The following is a 23,014-nucleotide window of genomic DNA, read 5'->3' as shown; positions in this document are numbered from 1 at the left end:
CGTTCGTGTAGGGACCGCCGGAACGTTTCCGAGTAAGGAACTGGTCTTATATTAAATCGCTATGCAGTTCAATGGCCTCTCCGCGTAAAGAAGGCCAACCCCACATTACTCCGGACTAGTGGGACCAAATGATGATCGCATCTTGAGTTCTGCATTGACTGTTGTCATCCAAAGTCTTCATCCCACACCAGGGATCGGCTGAGATCCCCCGCATGGAGATCTACATGCCTTAAATTCTGGGGTTATCCCTCGATTTTTGGTGGCAGGCAAAGCTTCTCATCATTTACCTATGCTCAAGATCATTTCAGATCTGGGAAATCACAAGATGCCTTTTCCTCCTAAGGTATACCAGTTTTTGGTGGGCACATTTGCTGCCCTTGGATCGTTTCTCTATGGATATGACCTGACCATCGTGGCTGAGGGTAAGCTAAGCAATTCCGAGCACCTCTGTCCCCATTTGCTTGGTGGAACTGACGAGTCTTTCTCTTTCTCTGTGTTAGTGGTATCTAGTGGCTCCTTTCTGAGTTCCTTCAGCCCGAGTACTACCCAAGTTGGCCTGGTGGCATCGCTGCTCACGGCAGGTGCCGTGGTCGGCGCTGGGATAGCATATCCATGCTCGGACTACTTTGGCCGCCGAGCAACCATCTTAGCTGGCGGCCTGATCTTTTGCCTAGGAGGTGCATTACAGTCTGGTGCACAAAACTATGCCTACATCTTAGGAGGCCGCTTCATAGCGGGCATGTCGTGAGTTCCCCTCGCAAATCTTTCCTTTGTGTGTGAACTTCGGTTTAATAACTGACAGCCATGAGTATCGGTGTTCTTACCATGATCATTCCCATCTACCAGGCGGAATTAGTACACCCCGAGATCCGAGGTTTAGTAACCGGCCTACAGCAGTTCATGCTCGGTATTGGCGGCGTCTGCGGAAGTTGGATCAGCTATGGCACGTACGTCAGTTTCTCGGACAACCGGCAATGGCGCATACCGTTGGGGATTCAAGTCGTGCCAGCTGGTCTCCTATCTGCTCTGATTTTTCTTTTCCCCGAATCCCCTCGATGGCTCATTAGCCAGGGCCAGGTCGAGAGGGGTCTACAGACCCTGGCGCGACTACATTCCTGCGGTGATACATCCGATCCATGGATTCTCGCCGAGTTCGAACAGATCAAAACTCAGGTTGCTGCACAGAAGGAGCATAGCCAGGTCAAGTTCCTAGACTGGATCACCGAAAAGTCCATTTTCCGTCGCCTGTTACTGGCGTGCGCCATGCAAGCTGGTGCCCAAATGACAGGCGTGTCTGCGATTCAGTATTACTCCGTCACCATTTTTGTGAGACCGCCTTTTTCACTATCTAGGCACGTTACTGATCGTCATTCTTCATCAGAAACAAATCGGCATTGATGGAACAGACACCCTGAAATACCAAGCTATCAACTCGATCATCGGCCTTGTCGGTGAATTCCTTTTAATGCTCGTCGTCGATAAGATGGGTCGTCGTAAACTGGTCGTGGGTGGGAACCTGGCCATGTGCCTCACATATGTGATCAGCACGATTCTCCTCGCCCGGTTCCCTCCCACAGTGAACAACACCGGTGCCCATTGGGGTTTTATTATAATGACATGGCTATATAATTTCTGTTACGCCAGTATGGGTTCGCTGTGTATGTCCCTTCTACCTTCCCAGTCCTTCCATTTTCTCTTTTATTCAATCGCAGAAGTCGCTCATGACCTTTCCGTAGCCTGGATGATCCCTGCGGAAATTTTCGATACCGCAACCCGAGCCAAGGGTGTAGCTTTAGGCTGTATGGTATCATTCGCGTTCAAGTATGTCTTTGAGCCCTGCGTTTGGCTGAAAGCTAATTCTCCCGCTTTTTAAAAGCACAATGATTGGCCAAGTGACACCTATTGGAATGGCCAATTCTGGGTGGAAGTTCTACATCCTCTTTGCGGTTAGTATCCATTCTTATATCAATATACCCTGGGAGGATGCTTCACTGGTAATTGACATGTCACATTCAGGTCTGCAACTTCACAAATGCCGTCTTCTTTTGGGCCATGCTTCCTGAGACCAAACAGTTGCCCCTCGAGGAGATGAAGAAACTGTTCACTGAAACTCCGTGGTTCGTCGGTAACACAAGCAGATCCGAGTACCGCGTCACCGAGGCCAGCGTATTAGCGCAGCAGATCGAACATAAAGGTCTAGAAGAGAAGGAGAGCACGGCCATGCATGATGAGACCGTGACAGCGAGCGTGGTGTGATTCGGAAAACACCTCGAAGACAACTGGGATTGAGCAAAAGGGGTGGATGGAACGTCAAACCCATCGGCAACATTAAGTTGAATTCGCACAAGGTGCTCGTTTAATTTAACAAATTCCGTATATATTAAATCCAAACTAGTATACACTTTGCTTTGCCCACCCAACTACCGGCCGCATCTAAGCCGGAAATCATAGAATATAGGCGTGATCAATTAAATTGGCATTTTCCCCACTATAAGGGACAGGGTTTTGACAAACTAGTCTGGTATTAGAGATTTTTTACCCTCTCGTAGTAGCGGTCTGCGTAGACCCACTTCATTAACGGCCAGAGCCCAAATTTTGGAACCGGAAATACTTGAGCAACGTGGTCTGGCCTATCCAGTAACCCAAGACACTGGTGGGGAGGATCAGCCGATTTCAGAGATCCAATGACTTCCCTTGACTTCTTCTGAAACAAATCAATGAGCCCTAGTTACACGATCTTGTATTTGTAATGTCGTTGAAAATGCCTAGACGGGAGGGTAGGGTTTGAGGGTATAAAAACCACGTTTTGCAACATGCCAAGGCAAACCTTATCCATTTTTCGAACTGAGGGATAAATATCCATGGCAATGTAAACATTCAGGAAGATCACGGCTACCACACATACAGGACAGAGCATCATGTCAGTTCAGTCTACATGTAGAAGCAATATGTCATTCCTCTTCTATGTACAACGCTGCATTCATTAGAATGTATACTGACCCGGAATCCTAAAGCTTACTCTTTGATAACGCCGCTAGTGTGACGGGACCAAGCCTCCCTAACACCTACCAACCGCGCTAGGGGTAAAGCCCGGTACGGTTTGACACTATTCCCCCCAAAAACAAGAGGCTCAAAACAGCCCATGGGTGGCTTATCTTCAGACGCTACAAATGCCTAGAATGTTGTTCAAGGATGGTTCTAGACTTGATTCCCAACCTTGTACTGCATGACTCCCGATCAAGTCCTAGAAGGCGGTCAAAAATAGAATGCAAAGAACACTATCTCTCTGTGGGGTTTCACTATGGCTAATGCAACCCAAGAGCTCAAACGCATTCGAGCGGAATTATCTTCCGCGCATTTGTAACCAAGTGGGTCTTAGAAGAAGAGCTTGGCAAAGCAGTGTCTGGTACCTGAGATTACATGCTCCGCCTGTTGGTGAATAGCCTAGGTTGCAATTCTCCCTGTTGCCCACCATAGGAAGGGAAGGTCGCTGTCTACAGCTGATATAATATTATATATTTATCGCATGTAAAAACATGGCCTGTATAGATGTCGTACCTTTTTGAGGCCTACAGAGCCCTGATTGGGGCGTCGAAAATCCGGCTTGCATGAAGTCTATCGGCCAACGCTTGGGGTTAGAAAAGGATGATGGGAACAGAGCATAGCCCCATTGTCCCTTTGCAACATTCTGACGCTAGTGCACATAGTCTAATATGTTGGGAAGAATTTGGATGCCTGGATATACCTTGTTCGTTCTAGAACACTGCGGCAAGGATATTCATTCTCCACCCAAGCGAGGCCTTGGTTGGACTTGGCTCGGCGATCGATGACACTAAGGAAGGGTGTTGTCACACGACTCTAAGACATTTTAGCTAATCGATCTTAAAAGCATAACTCCTAGGCATAGTATCGGAAACTTTAAAGTCTATACATATATGGGATTCGACCCAGTACGTAAAACATGTGGCTTAGCCGATGGCGCATTGCCAAGGCTATCATGTCAACCGCACGACAACTTACCGGATCTGTTATCTTCAACGAAAGGCAAAGGTATGCCATGACGATACAAAGTGCTACGACATTGGGACTCCAGCTGACACATAATTACCGCATGTTGTGGATCTTACTGATCGATTCAGCTAAAATGAGGTCTATATCTATGACGGTAGAAGATATATAATGGCATGGAAGTCGCCCAGGAGCATCTCAATCTACACACACACACACACACACACACACATAAACCAGAAGTGTTCATTCTCTGATCTGCAACCCTTCACCCCTTTCGTTGATTAAACAAAATGAAGGCCGTTATCTTCTCGACTCTGTTACCACTCGTCCTAGCCCTTCCAGGCCCTCAGGTTCGTCTTTCCTATGCTTGAGACTCATACTCCGTACAGTCTGTTGACAGTGGATCCAACAGACACAGCAAACAGAGGGAAAGCTGCCCTGGAAGAAGGGTAGTGTATGTCTGGCATTGACGGAAGACTGTATGGGAACGATTGGGTGGTGTAACCTCGAGGCGCAACGCAAGAAAGAGTTTGGCTCTCGTGAAAAGTGCCTTGCTCAAAGAGAGCGTCGTCCCGCTGATGCACCTAAACTCCCCTGGATGAAAGGTACCGGTTTTGACTGCGCATATGCTCTCACTCCGGAGGAAAGATGTTATGGCACTGCACTTTTCTGCCGTGAGGAACTTTACCCGCAGGGTCAATATACCGACGAGAAGGAATGTTTGTCTGACAGAGAGGATGCTCCTGTAGATGCCAAGGTAGATCATCACCACCTACGTTTGCATAATCTTCACTGATGATCAAACCCAGAAGAAGCAGGATCTGCCAGCCCAAGAGCCGAAGGCCAAGAAGCCATTCCTTCAGCCCGCACCCGACAGCGACACTTCGTGCATGACCTTCGACCGCGGCAGTGAGCGCTGTGTTGGAACGAAGTATTACTGTACCAATGACATCATGAAGTTCCCCTACACCGACGAGGATGGCAGCGTCTACAATAGTGCCGCTGAGTGTCTCGGCGCCCGGGAACCTGAACCTCAATCTGCCGACCCTGATCGCATTGTATTCCCCGACAACTAGGATCCGAAATCGAAGTCTTCCCCAACTAGGTGGATACTATGACTTGTTAACCCATGGGAACATTAAGAGCATGCGGCCCAAGGAGTGAAGCTGGACAGGATTTGAAACGTGTGCATTTGTCTTTATTACATTTATTAGTAATCTGGCGGTAGATTCAACATCTAGGCCAGTTTATAGCCTTGGCTTTAGTTTTATTCCGGAATTTGAAAACGTCCAGTGAAACACAGGCCCACGGAGATAGTACCGTACATCACCTCAACTTATATTAACGGGATTGATCATCCAATATATCAATCGAGTAAGGGGAGGAGTTGACGTTTTAGTGGTTATTCTGCCATATAAGTAGAACGCAGATTTAGTTGACTCCAGATGAGAGAACCTTTAAAAGGAGTTCATCGGGATCAATATCCCCTGCTCTCCGAATTAAGCAATTGTACATAGCTGCAGCGAGGTTGGCTGGCCACACGTTCTTCATTCACTATACAGTCATCCTTTATACTTAACGGCCAGGCCGTTGGCCAGCTCACCTACCAAGATGCGCTCCCTTTTGCAATGTGTCCCCCTTGTGTAAGCTGCCGATCTTCCTCACCATACTGCAGAGTATTAACGTGGCAGAATATTGTGCGAGTGAGGTAATGGCATGAATAGAAACTATCTGGGACTTGTAACTTTAGCATCTGAAAGAAACGACTAGTTACTATAACTTCCCACTCCCTGCTTAAGGTGTCTCTTACAGCATCTTATCCTTTTACCACGAGAGCAATAGCTTCCGTTTCCCAACAAGTTGTCACCTCAGCCAACACTTGGCTTCGCCATGTGAGTTTTTGCAACTGAGTTTCTTCAATATGCGTGACATACGATTGAAGATGTTGTTGCAGGAGTCATCGCAAGCAAAAATAGTCTAATAAAGAAAAAATACAAAATAAAATAAAAGCACAAGACCCTTCTTTTACTCTACGGATAGAAAAGTCCAACTTCACCGTAGTTTAACAGTCAAATGCAGGATATCTACGTACAAGACACGATTGCAGAAGGTACAGAAGTTAATGTTACCGCACATTAGGAAGGATAGAGGTAATAATCCATTACATTGCGGTTTCTCTCACGTGTCCGTATATATATAACGTGTAATTTAGTTGCCGATTAAATATATGTCTATTTTTTCAACTTGTTCATATTCCTAGCTCCATACTCTACAGCAGCAGTGGGTTATATAGGGAAGAATTATACTATAAATAGACCAGAGCCTATTGATTAATAAAAAAAGACGTATAGATATACAGCAAACAAAAAAAAAAAAAGAAAACGATACACACAGCAGAAGCAATTCACTGGTGATCACCCACCCAAGTACTAATCTCCCGGTATATGGCTTCTGTGCGGTTGTTATCTTTTGGGGGTTAATCTTTGGATACCACTACTGAATTTCGAATGCCTTCCAAGCCACTAAGCTATTAGAACCCACACAAACACCGGTAGCTACGGCCTAGCTATTCAAGTCTATGAAGCCTGGCTTTGATAAAGTGGGTATATCACATGCACAAAGGGTGGATGATGCCATTTTGGGGTCCAGAATCGAGTTTGTTTCGCAACCTTGGCTTTACGGATAACTTGCTGCTACTAGTAGAATGTGGGAGGCCCAGCATTGAAAGATGAGAAGGCTGATTGTCACACATCAGCAAGCTCGCCATTACGGTGGAATATCCGCATAACCCAGGCTGGTGCGACCGCAATTGGATACTCATAGCCCTTACCAAACAACGTGGTTTGTAAACAGGAAAGTCAGACTTCATCAGATGGGACGGTACCATCCCCCATTTTTTGAAAGCCTTTCAATTGTTATAGTTCGTTTCTCTCGCCCTAGCAGTACCCCAGACATATCCGAAACTATCTGCTGAGAGACGCTCTTTAGCCAGTCGCTCCCATACATAAGGATCAAGTGATATCCTGAGCTTTCTGTCACACAGCCTTTCAGAATAGATTCCCCTAGCCCAACCACCGAGGAAGTGTGCGGCAGTAGATGATGCTGAGTTGAAGGTCCTGTGGCTCAGCTTCATTGGTTCTTCCCTCTCTCTTCCTGAACTTGGTTTTTGCATATGAAAATTAGAATAGAATTATAGAGACATGTGGATCCTCTACCGATAAAGGATTGAGGTATTTTTTCCATACATTTCCTAGCAGCTTCGTTATCAACACAGACCGAGAGTAAATCTATACTACTCCTGACAGAGAGGCGATCGTGATAGGTGAACCAGTCTCACCTCAGCAGCCGCGACGAGCCGAGGGATTTTTCGGCCGACAGAAGCAATCACATCATTAGTACTCTTTTGACTCTGAACCCTCAAATCAGCCAGCCCCACTGGCTTATGGTATATCCTTTGGTATGCTTTTTACGGTCTTATAGAATTGGTTTGATATATTATAATAGCCAAACGGAGTATCATACTATTTGCGACTCTTGCCTACAGGTGATGGGTGGGCCCTACTTCATTCTTTGTGGCCTCACTGAAAGTAACGCAATGATCTTCCAGTACAGAGCAGATTTTTGTCTCTACAAAAGCCGTTTTCCAATGAATCCCAGCATTTATGTGTACGATCCAAGTCTATTGAAAAGTAACTGTTCACTGAGCTTCCCTTGAACTGTAATAATCATCTTTATAAAATAGCTAGACTGAAGCATATTGCCAACTTTCCGCCGCTGCTAAATGTTATAGACGCAAAGGAAGAAGCTTTACCAAAAGTCTACACAAAACCTCCGAAATTGTGAACTGCTCATTTGGTCTCTGTGGCAGCCGATCTTGTTACATGTTCAATTTTGAGCACCTCCTGCCTAGAGCTCTAGTATGTCCCAACTTTCTCCGAGGAAGTACATTGAATCTTGTATTTTTGCAGCTCAAGCTGCCCTTCGACCATGGCTTTCTGCAATTGCCAGGCTTGGCTGTCTGCTTCAAGCCGCTCAATCTTTCGCAATAGGGCTTCTTTTTCCCGTAGCAGTCCAAGAATAACACGCTCTTTATGTTCGTTGCATGCGGCCATTTCCCGTGCGTGCTGCTGGAGCGTATCTGCTTCGTAGCTCGCTTGGCTCAACAGTCGCTCCATTCTGGATATTCTATTTGCTGTCACTATTGCTGCATCCGTATCAGTGCTGCTATAATCACATTTCATAGTAGATCCTGGCTAGAGATCCCACCTGAACACTGTGCGGGGGGTGTCTTTCTCTGGTCAAAAGACATCATGTTGGGCCGCGAACCGATATCCACATGCGATAGCCTTCATTGAAATGTCGGTTAAATCGTATCATTAGCGCTCTGCGGCGGTTGGATTTAGGTATCGACTTACCTCCCTCTGCAACATCCAAGTGTGGCTAAGGTATTGTTGACCCTACTGCTGTTTAATTTACTCTCCTGGGATCTATTGAAGATCATCGCTCTTACTCAGCAACCAACAGCTAACTAGGATATGCTAGGCCCCACAAGTCTGGCAAGCTGACACAAAGGAAAAATCATATCATGTTGCGTCACTCTTTCCAGTGACATGGCTTAATACAGGTCGAAATGGGTTTCTAATCCTTTGCGTGTTGTAGCTACAAGGGGACGAATTTCCAAAAGGACGACGTTTACATGACTCAACTTTACAACCAAATTCCCGCAAATTTGGAAATGCTGAGACTGTAATGACGGGATCACACGGTTTGGAACGATATGAGTATCCGCTGGACCGGGCGATGATGGATCTCGGACTATAGAAGCTTTCTGTTCTAGACTGGCGAAGATTCGGTGTTGGAGACGCGTTTACCTATCAATAGTGACGGCCCACTGGATGTCCCCACTATATCCAACGGGATTGCTACCCGGTTAAATCCCTCATCTACTGGTAACATCCATATCACTGCGTTACTCAGACGGGTGAACGCATTTCACGTTCTCTGCAAACGTCAGACAAAGATCTGTGGCAGATTCTCTAAAAATTCGGTGTCCGGCGTGGGCATTGGAGATCCAGGCCAAGGCCATCCTTGACTTGTAAAGGAAACGCTAATTCCCATGGACTGCGATAAAGCACAGAAAGATGCTGGCTGTTACTTCGTAGCTTTCTCGGTGCCGAGGTTTCTCCCACGCTACTGTAATAGTGCATCCACATAGCGTACTCCACTTCAACGAGCTTACCCAGCTAACAAATCAAAATACAGGGTTAAAGGTCATTACTCGGCAATCAATTAATCTCGGATCGGCGGGATGCGGTTAAGCATTGTGCTGGCGATTTAAATACTATATAACCATCGTCAACCGAAGAAATATATATGCTGAGCCATGCTGGGAATGTTGAAATGGCCATCTGTTGTCGGACTATATAGCACATATCTACCCGTTTCAATTACATTCAAGACTCTGCACCTCATTTCTGCATTCTCACTCATAAAGCTTATATTTCACATTCCACGCGCTCATCATGTCGCAAGAGTCGTCTGATGAAACCCAAACAGTCGGTCTCAATACGCTGAGGACAGAAACACGGGAGACTCTTCAAGCGTCGAGAGTGACGGAAGATTGTCCACCACTGGGTGTCAACTATCCTGAACTTGGGCGTCCAGCAGAGCCTCTCTTCCCGGAAGAATACACTGTTGAGACACAAACAGGCTTGGTTCCAGTGAGGACTCTTGAGAGCATCCGGTCTACTGCCATCGGAGCGCCACGGCCTTCAACTCTCAATGTCGAAAAGGCAAGTAAGCCGTACGAATTTGTGACTTTCCAGATTAACGACCCGGCCAACCCATTTAATTGGTCTCGTTTGTATCGTTGGTATATCACGATGGTCGTGTCGGCCCTGGTGGTCTGCATTGCCTATGGCTCTTCGATTGTCACTGGGGGCCTGGGCTTGATCGAAGAAAAGTATCACGTCTCTCTGGAAGTGGCTACCCTGACATGTTCCATCATGGTTTGCGGGTTTGCTGTGGGCCCATTACTCTGGTCTCCTTTATCCGAAATCATAGGTCGACAGCCAGTATACATTATCTCGCTGGCGCTATATACCATATTCCAGATCCCGTGCGCCCTATCGCCCAATATCGGTGGCCTCCTGGCCTGCAGGTTTCTGTGCGGCGTCTTCTCCAGTTCTGGTCTTTCCCTGGCTGGCGGGACCATTGCCGATATCTGGAACCTTGAAGAACGCGGTATGGCCATTGCCTACTTTGCTGCCGCACCATATTGTGGCCCCGTCATTGGCCCCATAGTCTGCGGCTGGATCAATGTCGGCTCCCATCGGCTCGATCTCTTCTTCTGGACCAACATGGCTTTCGCAGGAGCGATGATGATTATCGTCGGGCTCATTCCAGAGACATATGCGCCGGTTATCCTCCAGCGCCGGGCAAAGAAACTTCGCCAGGAAACCGGCAACGTGAATATCATCACCGAGCAGGAGCAAGCCAAGCCAACTTTCCGCGACATCGTCCGCATCAGTCTCATCCGACCCATTACGATGATTTTAACGGAACCTGTGCTCGATTTGATGTGCATGTACATCGTGCTCATCTACGCCTATCTTTATGCTTACTTTTTCGCCTACCCGGTCGTTTTTGGCAAACTGTACGGGTACAATGATGGCCAGATCGGCCTCATGTTCATTCCTATCTTAATTGGCGCGGGCTTCTCCCTCCTCATCACGCCCATGATCGAGAAGCGTTTCAAGCACGTGTGTCGGACGCGGGTGCCCACGCCCGAAGATCGTCTTGTTGGGGCCTTACTCGGTGCACCGTTCATCCCCATTGCGATGTTTATTCTCGGCGCGACGTCGTTCAAGCATATCATCTGGGTTGGCCCAGCGTCCTCTGGCATCGCTTTTGGATTCGGAATGGTGCTGTGTTACTACGCCGTGAATAATTATATCATCGACTCGTATCAGAAGTACGCGGCGTCGGCGCTGGCCGCGAAGGTCTTTTTGCGGTCAGGTGGCGGAGCTGCGTTTCCGCTGTTCACAACCCAGATGTATAACCGGCTGGGGTTGCAATGGGCGTCGTGGCTATTGGCCTTTATTGGAGTGGCGATGGTGCTTGTTCCATATGGGTTTTATTGGTTTGGGGATAGAATTAGAGCCAAGCTGACTCACACATGAACAGTTGCAACTGAGCTGCAACCCTTGGTATGGACGCCTCCGTAGCATTGGATTGCAGGACCACTGATTACAATCAAATATGGAGTATCCTTTTTCTAATTCCCAGAAATCGGAGGGAATGTCATGTATATAGAATTTAATAAGAGAATTTCCGTTGCAGTTTGTATATTCGGGCCCCTAGCATTGGTGTACCTCAAGTCCAGCTCTGTCTCCATGAGTACAACTCCACTACATTCAGACGAGCTCAAATAAAAGGGGGCTTGTAATATTCACCAGGTGCATTGGAGACTACGATTTTATATATCAATGTACGATAACAGTTGTTTGTATAGTAACATGAAAGAAAGCTTAGCGCTCACCGGTCCCGCCTTTCTCAGCCAGATTGGCCAGAAGTCGTCACCGCACAGCTAAAGGAGTGAGTGGCTGAAGATAGACAAGGCCTAACCCTAGACTCCATGATAATAGTAGAAGTACGCAGAGCAATTACGATCAGCACATACTCTTCGATAACTTCAGCCTTATAGAAATGTCTTCCCATGAAGCACCATGTTGTGCGACATGATATGCGCCATATTGAGATTCCCGGCATGCGGATAGCTAGTCCTTGCGGGTGTTGGAGACGCCTGAGGATCCCAACAGTGTGGAAGCTCATAATTTCTTGAAAGTGGTTCAATAATATGTGCCAAGGTGCCTGAGGGCATAGTGCATACATACCTCAAATTCAACTCTGCCATCAGAAAGGGGGTTGTTTCAACAAGGATACAAAATTACGGTTCAGGGAGAAGCTGGTACTATGCTCCAATAAAAGAGCATAAAGCGAACGAAGCTCTTCGATATCTATATTCTTTTTGAGTGTTTCGTGGTTCCGAATCTTGGTTGGACTAGCCTAACCAACGTTGCTATACGGTTTTGACATGTACCGGTGTTGACACCATTCGATAATGACCGTTATTCAGGGTAGCGTTACATGTACAGTCGATGAAACAGACCAATAAGCATGCAACCAGTATGCAGCTGGTGCATGAAAGGTTTGTTTCGGCTCTTGACAGGGGTCACTATCGTGATACAAAAATGAATCCTTGGCTAAACCGGTACGAAAATAGATTACTCGGCATAATGAATCGACAAATGTCGCGTACTGAGCACAAAATGGACTGTGTTTTGAATTAGGATTTAAGATAATGCAGTTTATCTATACCGTAAAATCTCTAGATATAAGAAAGACGGTCGATATACCTTACCGAGCGAGCCGTATAACATTACATCGTGAAGAGTCACCGTAATACTAGCGAATCATCTAAATAACCATGTAAAAAAAAAAAAAAAAAAAAAACCCCAAGTGGTATACGGTTATTCAAGTAAAAAGCCAGAAAGAACCTAATACTATTTCTCCCATTTGAGGTTTAACCGACGTCAGGTAGCAGTGGCTGCGCATCCCTAGATATAGCTATCAAATATCTAAAGCCGTATCTAGTGGATAATACCTAACAAATTCTGTTATACTACGATTTAGATCTATTATAATATTATTAAATACTACTGTAACAAATCTTCTCCACTTCTCTAGTAATGAGATAGTATTAAAATACAAGTTGAGAGACCACTGAGTATACTACCAATCGTACTGGAGTGGTCTGTTAGCCACAACTCGTAGGCCATGAGGCCAAGTCAGTGGAAGGATTCAACCTCTCCGTCTCTGTCGATTTCTGGTATGATGCAAGGCTCGATTGGTGCCGATATCCTTGTCAATCGTGAGGCGCTAGATATTTCTAAATTCGTCAGTGCTGTTGGTGATTGTCTATACCAGTTAGGATTATCCGGAGTTCAGTGCACTCACTGGCGGCGGGGTAATTGTTGCCTGAGGCAACCCAGTTACGCTACGCTGTCACAGGGCACCCGACGTTGTCTAAGGTGCACATGACCTGTGGACTCGAAATCCGGCTGAGACCTTGACAGTCTCTTGGTTGCGAATTTACGCATGCCAAGAGAAGAGAGAGTAAATATAGTTTGAGCACGGGAATAATCCAGTCTCTGGTTTAGTTATTACCAGTTTAATTTATACTGAAAAGAACTGCACGCCAGCCGCTGAATTACTCTGTCCTCCTTTGATCCTGCATGCCTGTGATCGAATGCCGTGTACTTCTGTGTAGCTACTAATCGTCTAGATCAGCGCGAGCACTGGTGAGAAACCTACTATTTTACGGAGACGAGGTTCCACAAGTAGGAGTGCAGATCGCAATTGCCAGATAAGGGTCCCACTGAGGTTTCCAGAAGTGCCGTGGATGATTGGGAGATCCTAGCACGGCTTTGGATTGGTGAGCTGAAACGGTGAGCTGAGCTCAGGATTCCACCCACCATCTTTAAGCGAAGTGCTTCACAGAGATCAACAAAATCTTTAGCATAACCATTGCGGCGCTGATCTCAGCTAGCCCCACAAACTTTTCAGCTGAGTCGTAATGCACATCATACCGAGGTAGAGAATTTTACAGCGTGCTCAACTTGTTTTCAGCTCTGATAACTCGGCTAGGATATAAAAAGTCCGTCCATTCCGGGTGAAACATGTAGCTATTCAGATTTTAAAGTCGTCTACAGCCCGGAGCTGACTTTCACTTCCAAGTTTCCCTTCTTTTCTTTTTCTTTTTCTTTTTTCTTTTTTTTATTTCTTCTACACAACCCAGTCACGACAAGCCTAACAATGTCTGGCGCTCCAGTTGTCTGCCCACCGCCCCAAGAAGAGGGTTTGAGCGTTTTACCTTACAGCTCTGATCCCGAAGCGGCCTTACAGAAAGCGAGAAAGGATACAGCTGTGGTTCCCTCTATCCATTACATCGACCTAGCGAATAGTATTCCCGGGGAAGCCCAGTCGGTATTGAATCAGTACCGAAGCGAGGTTCTGAGCTACCGCAGCTGGGCAAGTCTGAGATGGTGGGCTACTGTTGACAAGAGCCAGAACCTTCCTCAAGATGACTCGCTGGTAGCCACTGCTAAGCGTGCCGGGTGTGTGGCTCGGGTGGCCAACGCCGACATTTCACGTACGCCTTGGTAAGTTGACTGGTATCTATATCAATGATAAACTAGACCTCGTGACTGATCAAAATTTAGGCTTCAACAGTTTGGCAACTCAACCGTACAGAAGCATATTTCATCCCCGGTCAGCGATCTCCATCCTACTTTGATCGGAGCAGTGCTGGAAGGATTTGCTGCCCCGCACGACGAGGTCCTTGAAACTCTGGAGAGGGTGGTGGAACAAGTCGTGAAAGCAATTGAAGTGAAAGCCCACATTCCGGATAGTCTGTCGCAGCTTATTATACTCCAGCGGTACGAATGGATACCGGAAATTAGAGACGTGAAATCTTGTAAGTATAATCCAAATCTACTTACAAGCTAGCTTTGAACTGACATGACAGCAGACACCCGCACTATTCTCTTTGATATCACAGATGACACGGTTATTACCAATATCGAAAAGAGATCACAAGAACATATTGAGTTCGATATTTCATACAACGAGCATGAGTCACTTTTCAATAAGCGAGGCTGGGAGCAGGTCAGTCGGCAATTGGACTCAGGCAAGAGGGAGTTCCGCGACTATGTCCAGGAAAACACTGTTTATGCCTCATAGACTTAAGTTGGATCATAGATTTAGTCATCAGGTGTTATTCTGTGTTGCCGTCCTTATCTTATCTTCTCTGGGGTAGATCCTCTCCGGCTGTTAACAATATTTTGGTGGTAAATATATGTTACACCCGGGGCTTCGTTGTCAAGTCTGAGACCAGCTAGCAGATCACGCGTCCAGGGTTGCTAACCTGAAGTTAATCTTTGACTTCCATCGTCAATGGCTTGCAGTCTTGGCAGAACAGAAGCTATTACTAGACTGCTGTTGTCTCAGGGATACAGTCGATACAAAACTGCTAACAGTACTAGACTCGAGTCTAAAGGGCCAGATCTATTAAGTATATATACTCAATAGTTAAGAAGTATAAAGAAGTTGAGACTAGTTTTGCTACTAAAGATAACTCTAACGAAAGAGATGTGAATTGTAGAGCACGCGTAGAAGTTGATTAGCCGAATACATACGGGTATCTCTCTGATCGGACGCTTGCGCTCAGAGAATGACGCTCAATCATATAGCGTATGCGAAATGATCTTCGGTTCCTGGCACTTTTTTTCTTTTGCGCACCGCGGTACCAGTGACTACTTACTATCAGACTATCTTTAAAAATTAGCTATTTTTGAATGATGGAAGTAGCATCTACAGCTACAGCTCTACGTACCTTGCTTTAATATTCACTCGATGTGACGCTTGGGTATTGCTTTCGTGCCCGGTATAATTTATCTTTTCTCCTCGCTCCATTCCAGAAAGCTTGCGATCCAGCATGTTGAATCTTAACAAGAGACCGATGGTGTTGGGGGTGATATTGCCAAAGTCTTCGGAGGGTGTTCGGGGGATTATCTAGATATTACACTGGTGTATTTGCGTACGAATACCAGGTCAATCGATTTATCACCAGACAAGTACCCCATATACTTCAAAAGCAACAGAAGCGCTCTTAAAGATTTACATCATCGGGCAGAGTCATCCGTGGATCTACTGGGCAGACCTGGCCCCTTACTTTCGCCCGCGAAGAGCCAATATTGTATCCAACAGCTCCTCGGGCAGATATATTATTCTCATCAAGCATAAGTCCCTTCCAATCGGATGACGAAAAGCCTTTATTGCGAATCCAGCTCCTGCATGAATCGAGCGGAATCGCAAGGATAAATCAAGTTTACAATGAGCTGGGAGATAAAGATGATGTTTCTCGAACAACGACTCTCCAGGGCGCCATGGATGCAATCAATCAGCTGTATCCGGAACCTCCTGACTGCTCATCAACTTTTCCTCGTCCTGCTACCTGGATGGATACCTTGCCTGGTACGTCCGATATACGGAAAGTCAGTGGGTTTATCAGCACAGGAAGGGAAGAGAATTGTGTTCGCCGCTAATGAACTGTAGCTTTACAAACGGATGACCACACTTGTGATTCCCTTATTTTCTAAAATCTCTGAAAAGGTTTGGCGAATCATAAATACGGGTAGGAAAGTTAGTTCAGGTTAGCCCTGCCTAAGTAGACAATGTTATGGACCGGGTGGGATATGAGTAGGCTATCCTTCAACTATCTGAAGCATAGTATCAGTGGCCATGGAGCTCTATTCGTGGCGCTTCTGCCACATGCCATAACCACAGGGATCGAATAAACGACATCTGTAGAAAATGACTGATCGTCGGATAAACGTACTTCGGGAGACGGACAGGGTCTATGGCAACGAATTCGATTTTCATTTTCTCTCCTTTTTCTTTCTCCTTTTAGTGTCCATAAAAGGACACATAATATTATTGTTGGTGTTACTGTTTTTCTTTAAGATTCATGAGAGCTGTCAAGGGTGCTTGCAGATACTGCCCCACCCGGGGAGAGTCTTCCTCCATTCGCTCTGTAGGTTGAGACTATTCTTCTCTTAACCAATAGCCCTCGCAGATCAAGAGACACTGTACGCATTGCCCTTCCGTAATGCTGATATAATGCTGGCAATGAGCCCTCCTCGACGTGGAATTAACTCCAAATGATCCTACACCTAATTAACAGCCAAACGTTGCGATATCGCCCAGCTATCTTCCACCAAGATGAATCTCCTTGTCATCTTCTCATTCCTTCTCTCGTTCCTACACCGGCTGGCGAAATGCATTTGTGTTCATTTGCTGCGCTTCGGGCCGACGCCTAGACATATAGGGTTTATAATGGACGGCAACAGAAGATTTGCGAAGTCGTCGAATATGGAGATAGCCAAGGGACATGAGCTGGGGCTCATGGCACTGGAAGAGGTCAGTCGAGGCTCTCATTCACTTTTGCCACCTACATCTCTCACCAACTAGAACCTGGAAACATGTTTCCAAATCGGAATTCGTGCCGTTACAGTGTATGCTTTCAGCTTGGATAATTTTCACCGCCCAAAGCCCGAGGTGGACGCACTAATGGACTTGGCTAAGATACATTTAGCTCGGCTGACGGGGCCGCATGGTCTGCTCACAAAGTGGAATGCAAAGTTCAACGTTCCTGGGAATCACGAAATGCTTCCATCAGATGTGAAAGAGGCCATTCGAAATGCAGTTTCGGCCACTTCGAAGGGGGACGGCTACGTTTTCAATCTCTGCCTAGCATACACATCGAGGGATGAGATGACAACTGCAATCAGGAACACCGTTGTGCAATTTCTAGAGAGACCTAAGGATCATGTCATTGTTGTCGATGCAGAAGACGGTACACTGGATGGCTGGCGAGAAAAGAGGTAATTTCCCCTGTCCACCTCATGGGCCATTGTCAAGGCTAACGTTTAAAGTACCCCTTTCATCTCAAGCCAACGAATGAACGGTACATGCCAATGTGTGCAAAGCATAACGGCCCAGAGCCTATCCAATAATATGCACATCCCAGACCATCCTCCACTAGACCTGTTGATTCGAACCTCTGGAGTCAGCCGTCTCAGCAATTTTCTCCTGTGGCAGTGCCATCAGGAAACCAAAATTCTCATCCTGGACACATTCTGGCCTCGTTTAAGAGGCTTTGCCGTTGTGTCGATGCTTTTACGGTGGAAATTGAGAACATGGCTGTCCGGCTTGTGGGGTGTATGAGAATACCTTCAAACTTGGCCAGCGGTGCGCCATTGCGCGTACTCTAGCCTCAGTTAGAATTAACATTTCATATTGGAGATCTTAATCAATAGAGCTGTTGATCTGGAGTATAGCGGTGAGAATTAAGTCTTGTGCAGGAGGATGCTACAAGAATTGACCTCTCGCGTTAAGTATCGGTTAATGCAAGACCTGGTTTTATTCGCATACAGAAGCTGTAGCAGTCAGGATTGGTCTGAAATACGAAGTATACATGTAAAATTCTTTCCTGGTCCTTGCTCCACATAAAGGTCCCCGCTATGAAGTATACCCCTGATCATATCAGGCAAGGATCTTCGTCTCCTTGGAGTGGGCGTCCCCCAAGTAAAGTTTGTTTACTGTGCTATCTGACAGGTCTCACGCAGAAGTTTGGTGACCTACCACAAAATACCAATGATCTATCACCGCTTGTTTCCACGTTTTCTAACTCATAGCCATGTTATCAGTATTGAGGGTACCAGGTTTTGACCCATCTGGAGAATGGTTGGATGGAATCCACACTGATAAGTCAGATGGCTAGTGAAAGCCCCTTGCATTAGTGCCTAAAGACTATGTGTCATTGAACTGTCTATCCTCTGTGTACTCCAACCGACTTTTACAGTATAATTATTGGATACAACTCTGTCCTTTCCGTGTGGTTGTCATACCAGTCTACTACCGGGGTCCGTGATAATGTTGTTCTCCTATCCAAAGCACAACAATCCTAGCTCCTTTGAGAAACTTCCCCCGCATCTGGGTTGTATCTTGACTCCAAAGGGAAATGTTGGATTTTCGGAAAATGAATACATGTTAGACAATATCGCTGATATTGCTCTCTGGTGTGTGCGTTTTGGCATACAAAAACTCACCATCTACGATCGGCTAGGTAGCTTTGCCAGTGGACCTGCCCTCAATACAACTATTGCCTGCTAACGCAAACGCCCAAAGGTTTCTTTAGCAGTCAGATGGCGGCCGTGCACACCAAGGTCACGAACATATTTGCTGAGCATCAAGTGGATGTTCCTCTTGATGTTTCAAAGCCGGGCTCAGTTGGACCAGAGAGCACGTTTCAGATCACGTTGCTAGATTCTAATAACAGCCGTGAGGCCATGGTGAATCTAACGCGAGAACTGGCTACTGCATGCCATGCAGGAAGGCTGGCGCCACACGAAATTACTGAAGACCTGATCGACCGTTCCTTGCATGTTGCTGCCGGGAATGGCACAGATCTTCTGTTTGTCTGTAGCCAGGAATTAACGCTCTGCGGATATCCTCCCTGGCAACTTTCCTCAACGGAGATATTGTAAGCATAAACCAACACCCCTGTGATGGATATGATACCAATGACGACTGTCCAGCCACATTAATTCCAAGACGGGCATGCAATACACAGACTTTGTCCGTGGCCTCCAAGCCTACTCGGACGCAGAGATGCGCGGTGGTCGGTGATCGAGGGTTGATGGAAGGTTCTGCAGTGGGCCTATTGAACTTACTAGTTATCGCTTGTACCAATTGATAGTTTATTAAGAGTTTCTAACGGAGCAGTGGGGATTAATTGCTAATGATCGCAGTGGTGGTCCCGGTACAACCATCCAGGGGTAACGTGCCGTAGACCCTGAACAATATAATAGCTGCGTGGGCAGTCGCAATTTTCAGGATAACCATATTGTCGATTGATGCATTATTATCCGTCCTAAATTTAATTCAGAGCTCCAAATCGACAGGACATTAATCTCCAGGGTTGTCTTTTAGACATGATGGTTGTGCCTCTGGCGGAGTCCGATGTTGTGTCAGAGCGACGATCTGACGGTGAAGCAGAAGTGATGGATGTGGACAAAAGGAGGTCGGACAACCGTGTCCAATTCCGTCCTGATCATAGACTTGTCCTCTCCTTTGCACCTCTTGCTATCATTACTCTGTTGTCTTCTTTGGAGGGAACCTCAATATCAGTGGCACTACCGGTAAGCAAGCTGCAGAACAGGCCTCAGGCAGCTCCAAAATGACCAACGTAGGCTATCGCAAGGAGCCTTAATGGCTCCGCAATCGAGGCATTTTGGTCTGGAACGTCCTTCCTGCTATGCTCAACAGGTAGGGCAATCTCCAAGATACGCCTGGCCTCCTATAATTACTAAAAGCGGAGATAGTTTTCCAACCCATAATCGGCTCGCTATCGGACATCTTTGGGCGAAAGCCATTGCTGTATACCTCATTGGCCTTTTTCCTTTTGGGCTCCGCCCTTGGAGGAAGCGCATTGAACATGACCTGGCTCCTCTGCGCACGCTCCATTCAAGGTTTTGGCGGTGGTGGAGTCGTGGCTCTAACGGAAATAGTAATCACCGATCTTGTGCCGTTGCGCTTTCGCGGCCATTACTTTGGGATTCTTTCGTCGATGCTGTGCATTGGCTCTGTGACAGGCCCTATCATGGGTGGCGGTTTTATTCAATCACTGAGCTGGGTGAGTCTCCGCTAGTCTTCGTTCACAATCATGTTGGAGCCTGATCTCACATTATATTCAGCGGTGGATATTCTATATCACCTTACCTTTTATTGTCGGTGCGATTGTCCTGGTGGCTCTCTTCCTCGATGCCCCACAGACTGCGAAGAAGCCAATAAAAGCACAGCTCAAGCGGATCGACTACGTTGGAACTACACTCTTCGTTGGAAGTATGACATCGTTCTTAATCCCAGTGACATGGGGGGGAATCATGTATAGTTGGGCCTCCTTCCACACTGTAGTTCCCCTGCTCATCGGAACCGTTGGCTTGATTGCCTGCGCAGTGTATGCATTGCGATTTGCTTCGAACCCCACGATCCCTCCAGTCATATTTCAATCGCCCACCACGGTAGTGAGCTATGTCGGCACAATCATCCATGGGCTAACGATTTGGTGTGTTCTATATTATTTTCCCCTTTACTTTGAAGGCGTCAAGGGATACAGCCCACTCCTCTCGGGTGTTGCTCTGCTGCCGTTCTCGTTCATGGCCGCACCCAGTGCCGTCATCGTGGGTATTTTGATCACTATCACCGGTCGATATCGCTGGTCTATGTGGGTGGGTGGGGCCTTGGCCACACTGGGGATAGCTCTACTATGCATTCTCAAGGCTCAGACCAGTGTCGCCGGCTGGGTCCTGCTTATGCTCCCTGCTGGGCTCGGGGGGGGTGCGCTTTTCCCTGCACTACTGTTCGGCATTCAAGCTTCCGCTCACCCAAGACATATTCCCATCGCGGTGGCAATGTCCAGCTTTTTCCGATCATTCGGGCAAACTCTTGGTGTGGCCATTGGTGGGGTCGTTTTCCAAAATCGAATGCGAGAGAATCTGCTGCTCTTCCCAAAGCTCGCGCCTCATGCTGACGAGTACAGCAAGGACGCTGCGGTGCTTGTTCAGATTCTGCAGATGATGCCGGATGGGGACGAGAAGCAGTCACTCAGGATTTCCTACACCGATAGTCTGCGCGTGGTCTGGATCATGTGCACAGCACTCACTGCAGGGTCAGCACTTCTGACCCTTTTCGTCAAAGAGTACACCATGGACGAGGGGGAGCCGAACTGTGAGGAATTGCAGTCCAGCTCCAGCACCTGATGAGACTTGAACACATTTTTCCTTGTCCTATACACCATCCTGTACTTGAGATCCTGTAAGCCTGTAAGCAGCCAGGCAATTCATTGCCCAGCTTTGAAGATATAGGCGGGCTATTAATATTGAGTAATGGAACCAAGGACAAGCACGGCATCTTTCCAGTCGCCCGTTCGCAGACCTCGCACAAAATCTAATCTTACAGCTGTTGAATGTTTAAGCGGTGTAATAAAATATATACAGAAGTAGATTGTTACAGAAAGCATACGTATTTCGGATCATGATGTTATCCAGACGGTAACCGTGGCCGCTGTGTAGGCTCTGCTACTTCATAGCCAACCTTGCAACCCTGAACACTTTTCTGTATATTCAGGCCGATAGCATTTTCAGCTGCTGAGCCCGATCATTACCGGGTATCGTGGGCGTCCACGGCCATTCGAGGCGTTGTAGCAGCCCACAGATGTGTGCCACCGGTCGCCAAGCGGAAGGCTTCTATATACCCCTCCATATTCTGCGACCATGACCCGTTCTGTTTCAAGTTTTCTAGCTCCTTGTGGTGGGTTAGCTCAGCCTGAAGAATCTTGTCTTGAATCGATTTGAGCGCCTTCTCTTCGGTGAGTGAGTCTTGTTCGGCGACAATGGCAACCGCATTATAGACAATACCCTGCCGCTCTTGGCGTTCATGCAGCAATTTGTCTTTCTTATAGCTGAAATAGTCGTTTGAGAGCACCATGGCAATCTGCAAGGGGTGGATGACATCATGCACTGCCACTTTCTCACTTGTGACCAGTGTCATCCCCATCATATGGCCAATAAAGTCCGGGAGGTATCTTGTCCGATCAGTTAGGGTGAGAACCACAAGACCCGGTGAGACCTACGCACCTGAAACCACCGCCAGTCAGTCGTTGTACCAGATACTCGTCTAGCGATGTGGCCTTAGCCTCCTGCGCGTTCATCCGACAGAAAGATTTGAAATCGGCTACCATCGACAGGATGCCAACTCCGCACAGCCAGATCCCTTCTACCAGCAGAGATATCTGCAGCCGCCGATATTTGGAGCGCAATCCCCAAATCGTCCCGCATATCTGACCGAAGCCGCTTCGCTCCCCATTGGCGATATACTCGGATACATTATGTCTCTGGTCGGCGTCAGTTGCGCATGCTGAAAGGGACCACCCGGCACCCGCCAGTCAACTCACCTCAGCGGCTGATTTCGGGGAGTCGAGTTGATCTATGAAACATCTTAGCAATGGTCCCATCGGGGAGCGGAACTGCTGACCGTCTTCGAAGTTCATATATTCAAACATCTTAGCTGCGTAAGAAAGCTTTTTGGGACAACACTCGGGTATCACGAGGGATGCGAAATGCCCAAGAGGGCAACTTGCTCTCAAGCTCAGGTCGAGAGACTTCTGCTCCGTGGCGGCGCTATAGTCTTTGAGGAGCTGGGCGCTGGCAGCCCGTGCCAGGTCATCTTCCTGGTGGATGCGGATAGGGAGTGTAGTGCGAAAGCCCGTACCGTCTAGGGCCGACTTATCAACTTCGACGGAGTATACGTAGCGGAGCAT

The 23,014-nt window shown here is 47.1% G+C and overlaps 8 protein-coding genes across 8 annotated transcripts; 7 read left to right on the top strand and 1 right to left on the bottom strand.

Moving 5' to 3' along the window:
* Positions 1-325: 325 nt before the first annotated feature.
* Positions 326-2,256, top strand: BDV38DRAFT_285272 (general substrate transporter; the record flags this gene model as incomplete). The annotated part of the gene is made up of 6 exons (XM_032060453.1): positions 326-744; positions 810-1,326; positions 1,382-1,658; positions 1,737-1,821; positions 1,877-1,946; positions 2,017-2,256. The coding sequence occupies 6 exons, from the start codon at positions 326-328 to the stop codon at positions 2,254-2,256; spliced, it is 1,608 nt and encodes a 535-aa protein (XP_031911133.1).
* Positions 2,257-3,870: 1,614 nt separating this feature from the next.
* On the top strand, positions 3,871-5,309 carry BDV38DRAFT_253350 (uncharacterized protein). The gene is made up of 4 exons (XM_032055229.1): positions 3,871-4,050; positions 4,140-4,361; positions 4,424-4,768; positions 4,821-5,309. Exons 2-4 carry the CDS (start codon positions 4,302-4,304, stop codon positions 5,085-5,087), a joined length of 672 nt encoding a protein of 223 aa, XP_031911132.1. The 5' UTR covers positions 3,871-4,050; positions 4,140-4,301; the 3' UTR covers positions 5,088-5,309.
* Positions 5,310-9,533: 4,224 nt separating this feature from the next.
* BDV38DRAFT_294889 (MFS transporter) lies at positions 9,534-11,250 on the top strand (the record flags this gene model as incomplete). The annotated part of the gene is made up of 1 exon (XM_032062599.1): positions 9,534-11,250. One exon carries the CDS (start codon positions 9,534-9,536, stop codon positions 11,190-11,192), a length of 1,659 nt encoding a protein of 552 aa, XP_031911131.1. The 3' UTR covers positions 11,193-11,250.
* A 2,637-nt stretch (positions 11,251-13,887) lies between these two features.
* On the top strand, positions 13,888-14,814 carry BDV38DRAFT_285269 (uncharacterized protein; the record flags this gene model as incomplete). The annotated part of the gene is made up of 3 exons (XM_032060452.1): positions 13,888-14,234; positions 14,295-14,548; positions 14,603-14,814. 3 exons carry the CDS (start codon positions 13,888-13,890, stop codon positions 14,812-14,814), a joined length of 813 nt encoding a protein of 270 aa, XP_031911130.1.
* A 2,040-nt stretch (positions 14,815-16,854) lies between these two features.
* BDV38DRAFT_273106 (undecaprenyl diphosphate synthase family protein) lies at positions 16,855-17,859 on the top strand (the record flags this gene model as incomplete). The annotated part of the gene is made up of 3 exons (XM_032057615.1): positions 16,855-17,052; positions 17,104-17,516; positions 17,622-17,859. The coding sequence occupies 3 exons, from the start codon at positions 16,855-16,857 to the stop codon at positions 17,857-17,859; spliced, it is 849 nt and encodes a 282-aa protein (XP_031911129.1).
* A 708-nt stretch (positions 17,860-18,567) lies between these two features.
* BDV38DRAFT_285267 (Decaprenyl diphosphate synthase-like protein) lies at positions 18,568-19,323 on the top strand (the record flags this gene model as incomplete). Its single annotated transcript, XM_032060451.1, has 3 exons — positions 18,568-18,760; positions 18,823-19,177; positions 19,233-19,323. The coding sequence occupies 3 exons, from the start codon at positions 18,568-18,570 to the stop codon at positions 19,321-19,323; spliced, it is 639 nt and encodes a 212-aa protein (XP_031911128.1).
* A 374-nt stretch (positions 19,324-19,697) lies between these two features.
* Positions 19,698-21,497, top strand: BDV38DRAFT_294887 (MDR family MFS transporter; the record flags this gene model as incomplete). The annotated part of the gene is made up of 4 exons (XM_032062598.1): positions 19,698-19,835; positions 19,887-19,962; positions 20,019-20,329; positions 20,391-21,497. The coding sequence occupies 4 exons, from the start codon at positions 19,698-19,700 to the stop codon at positions 21,453-21,455; spliced, it is 1,590 nt and encodes a 529-aa protein (XP_031911127.1). The 3' UTR covers positions 21,456-21,497.
* Positions 21,498-21,855: 358 nt separating this feature from the next.
* On the bottom strand, positions 21,856-23,014 carry BDV38DRAFT_285265 (terpene synthase family protein; the record flags this gene model as incomplete). Its single annotated transcript, XM_032060450.1, has 4 exons — positions 21,856-22,279; positions 22,332-22,588; positions 22,649-22,680; positions 22,729-23,014. 4 exons carry the CDS (start codon positions 23,012-23,014, stop codon positions 21,856-21,858), a joined length of 999 nt encoding a protein of 332 aa, XP_031911126.1.

This window comes from Aspergillus pseudotamarii (assembly GCF_009193445.1).
Source record: "Aspergillus pseudotamarii strain CBS 117625 unplaced genomic scaffold BDV38scaffold_47, whole genome shotgun sequence".
NCBI lineage: Eukaryota > Fungi > Ascomycota > Eurotiomycetes > Eurotiales > Aspergillaceae > Aspergillus > Aspergillus pseudotamarii.
This window is presented reverse-complemented; position numbering and strand designations above follow the sequence as displayed.

Coding starts and splice junctions, on each gene's coding strand:
- BDV38DRAFT_253350 (XM_032055229.1), top strand. CDS start 4,302: ATGAAGGCCGTTATCTTCTCGACTCTGTTACCACTCGTCCTAGCCCTT. Junction 4,362..4,423: donor TAGCCCTTCCAGGCCCTCAG/GTTCGTCTTTCC, acceptor TGGATCCAACAG/ACACAGCAAACAGAGGGAAA. Junction 4,769..4,820: donor ATGCTCCTGTAGATGCCAAG/GTAGATCATCAC, acceptor GATCAAACCCAG/AAGAAGCAGGATCTGCCAGC.